General features: G+C 44.3%; 1 protein-coding gene across 1 annotated transcript; it reads left to right on the forward strand.

Moving 5' to 3' along the window:
- The first annotated feature begins 259 nt into the window (after positions 1-259).
- Positions 260-2426, forward strand: LOC116205449. Its single transcript, XM_031538061.1, has 2 exons — positions 260-920; positions 1428-2426. The coding sequence occupies exons 1-2, from the start codon at positions 299-301 to the stop codon at positions 2210-2212; spliced, it is 1407 nt and encodes a 468-aa protein (XP_031393921.1). The 5' UTR covers positions 260-298; the 3' UTR covers positions 2213-2426.
- The last annotated feature ends 215 nt before the right edge of the window (positions 2427-2641 follow it).

Raw genomic sequence — 2641 nt, forward strand, 5'->3', positions numbered from 1 at the left:
GAAATCTGTTGCCCTTACAAGAACTTTTGAGGGTTTCGTCAAATGGAAGTGATGCCACATGCACTTAAATTTAAAAAAAAAAAAGAAAAAAAGAAAAAGAAATGTTTTCTCCAAACCGAAAGTGATGCCATATGTATGAAGGATGACTTTCTAAGAAAACATCTATTCCTCCTCTTTCTGAGCCTGAAGTTGCTCTTAAGGTTCTCCTTTTGCATGTGTATAAAAGGATTGCATTAGCAAGGCCACAGAGCATCAAGAACCAACCAATTCTCCAATATTTGTTCCTTGTTTTCACATAATGGCTCAATATGTCACGAGGCACGTCCGAGTTTCAGCAGTCATCCTCTCGATGCTTGCTGCTGTAGCATTAGCAGCAACGCCGCCTGGAATAGCCAAGAACCCGAGCAATGCAAGATGCAAGGACGGTCGGTACAAGGAGTGCATGAACTTGGAGCACGTTTGCCCCAAATTCTGCCCAGACTCGTGCTCTGTTAACTGTGTCTCCTGTAAGCCTGTCTGCGGGAACTGGACTGCACCTCCAGTGGACTCCAGCCCTCCTCCTCCTGTCACCACCACTCCACCCTCTCCTCCTCTCCCGGTTGTCGTCACGCCTTCACCACCTCCTCCAGAGTCAGAGTCACCACGGACTCCAACACCTACAACTCCAGCATCTTCCCCACAGCCACCTTCTCCCAGTAGTCCGTCGCCATCCACTCCAGACAGTTCGCCACCACCTTCCAACCCCCCTCCTTCACCTACTACTCCTACTCCAAGGACACCATCGAGTGAAGCTGCCGGACAGCAGAGAGTAAGGTGCAGGAATCGGTACTATCCCCAATGCTACGGGCAGCAGCTCACATGTCCAAGTGCTTGCCCTACTGGATGCATGGTCGACTGTGCCTCTTGCAAGGCCGTCTGTCGTAAGTTCTACAAATCCTCAACAAATATTTACTAGGTTTGAATGTTTGAAAAGTTCCGAATAATGGAAACTGTTGTGTAATTTTACTGTTTCTGCAGCAAACTCACTCACACACTCACACAAGGATAGAGAGATAGAGAGAGGTGAAGGAATAAAGAAAACGTATATTCACTAATCTGCAGAACAGAGTTTTGAGTACAAGAAACAAACATAAAAGGAGAGAGTACAGAACCTGTCCTCACGTACAGGATAACTGCAGAACTGCTTCTGCACACCTGTCCTAGAAACCTTAAAATTAGCTACTAAAAGTAACAGTAAAAGATAATGCAACCTAATAACTTAAATGCAGATAAACACAACTGCTTAACAAAGCAGAACGACAAAGATAAAATTAATTCAGCAGCACTGAGACAATACTCCAACAGAAACAGCTTGAACTAATGAAAGTCACCTTGGGTACTCAATAATGCTATCTTTTCTTCTTCACATTATTTAAAATTGGATGCAGAGTGCGATTATCCAGGAGCAGTGTGCCAAGATCCGCGATTCATTGGCGGCGATGGGATCACCTTCTACTTCCACGGGAAGAAGGACCATGACTTCTGCCTCATGTCCGATCCCGACCTCCACATTAACGCACACTTCATCGGTAGGAGGAACAAGTACATGAAGAGGGACTTCAGCTGGGTCCAGTCGGTGGGGATTCTCTTTGGGAAGCATCGCCTCTTTGTCGGAGCTCAAAAGACTGCCACGTGGGATGACTCTATTGACCACCTCGTCCTTTCCTTCAATGGAGAGCAAATACTCCTCCCAGAAACAGATAGTGCGTCGTGGCAGTCCGAGAGCATACCGACCGTCTCCCTCTCTAGGGCGGGAGGGAACACCAACACCGTCACGGTAGAAATTGAAGGCAAGCTCAAGATCATGGCCAGGGTTGTCCCGATTACTGAACATGAGTCTAGGGTGCACAACTATGACATTACCCCAGATGATTGCTTTGCTCACCTTGATCTTAGCTTCAAGTTCTATTCCCTGAGCAACGAAGTGGACGGCATATTAGGCCAGACTTACAAGCCCGGGTACATGAGCCTGGTAAAGATTGGGGCTCGGATGCCAGTTATGGGAGGGGATGACAAGTTCTCGGCTTCAAGCCTCTTCGATACTGACTGTGCTGTGGCTCGGTTTGTTGGCAACCGCAACGTGGAGTCCAATGACAATGCTGTGATGCTAGAGCTGCCGACCTTAGGGTGTGCAAGTCGAATGGATGGAAAAGGAGTCGTTTGCAAGAGATAAGAGCTTACCGTTGATTTTTAATAAATGTTTCTATTTTGATAATTACCGGTAAAGAATAAGCCTGGAAAGCAACAAATAATTGGTGAAGGAATTGCCAATGCGAATACTATATTAATTATGTATTGGCTCATTCGAGTTCTTGTCCAAAATTTATAATTAAGTATGTAACCAGAAAAACAAAATCTGTGTTCAAATTTCACTTTTCCATACTGTGCTTGTTATTTTCTAAGTTTCTTATATATAATTAAGTATTATGAAGTTAGGAATTTATTTGATCAAGGAGTTGGGCGAAATCCAGAGCTTGGGATAAAATAGTGAGAGATATTGAGACCAAAATAATGAACAACATATTCTTATGGGATGGGCGAAATGTTAAATATAACACACTGATATTGTAAATTGGTAGTTCAGTTAAAAATACTAAGTTAA

This window comes from Punica granatum, chromosome 4 (assembly GCF_007655135.1).
Source record: "Punica granatum isolate Tunisia-2019 chromosome 4, ASM765513v2, whole genome shotgun sequence".
NCBI classification, from domain to species: domain Eukaryota; kingdom Viridiplantae; phylum Streptophyta; class Magnoliopsida; order Myrtales; family Lythraceae; genus Punica; species Punica granatum.

What these genes read in the sequence shown, in the direction of transcription:
- LOC116205449 (XM_031538061.1), top strand. Translation starts at nt 299, where the DNA reads ATGGCTCAATATGTCACGAGGCACGTCCGAGTTTCAGCAGTCATCCTC. An exon ending in CTCTTGCAAGGCCGTCTGTC is followed by an intron (nt 921 to 1,427) that starts GTAAGTTCTACA and finishes AATTGGATGCAG; the next exon opens with AGTGCGATTATCCAGGAGCA.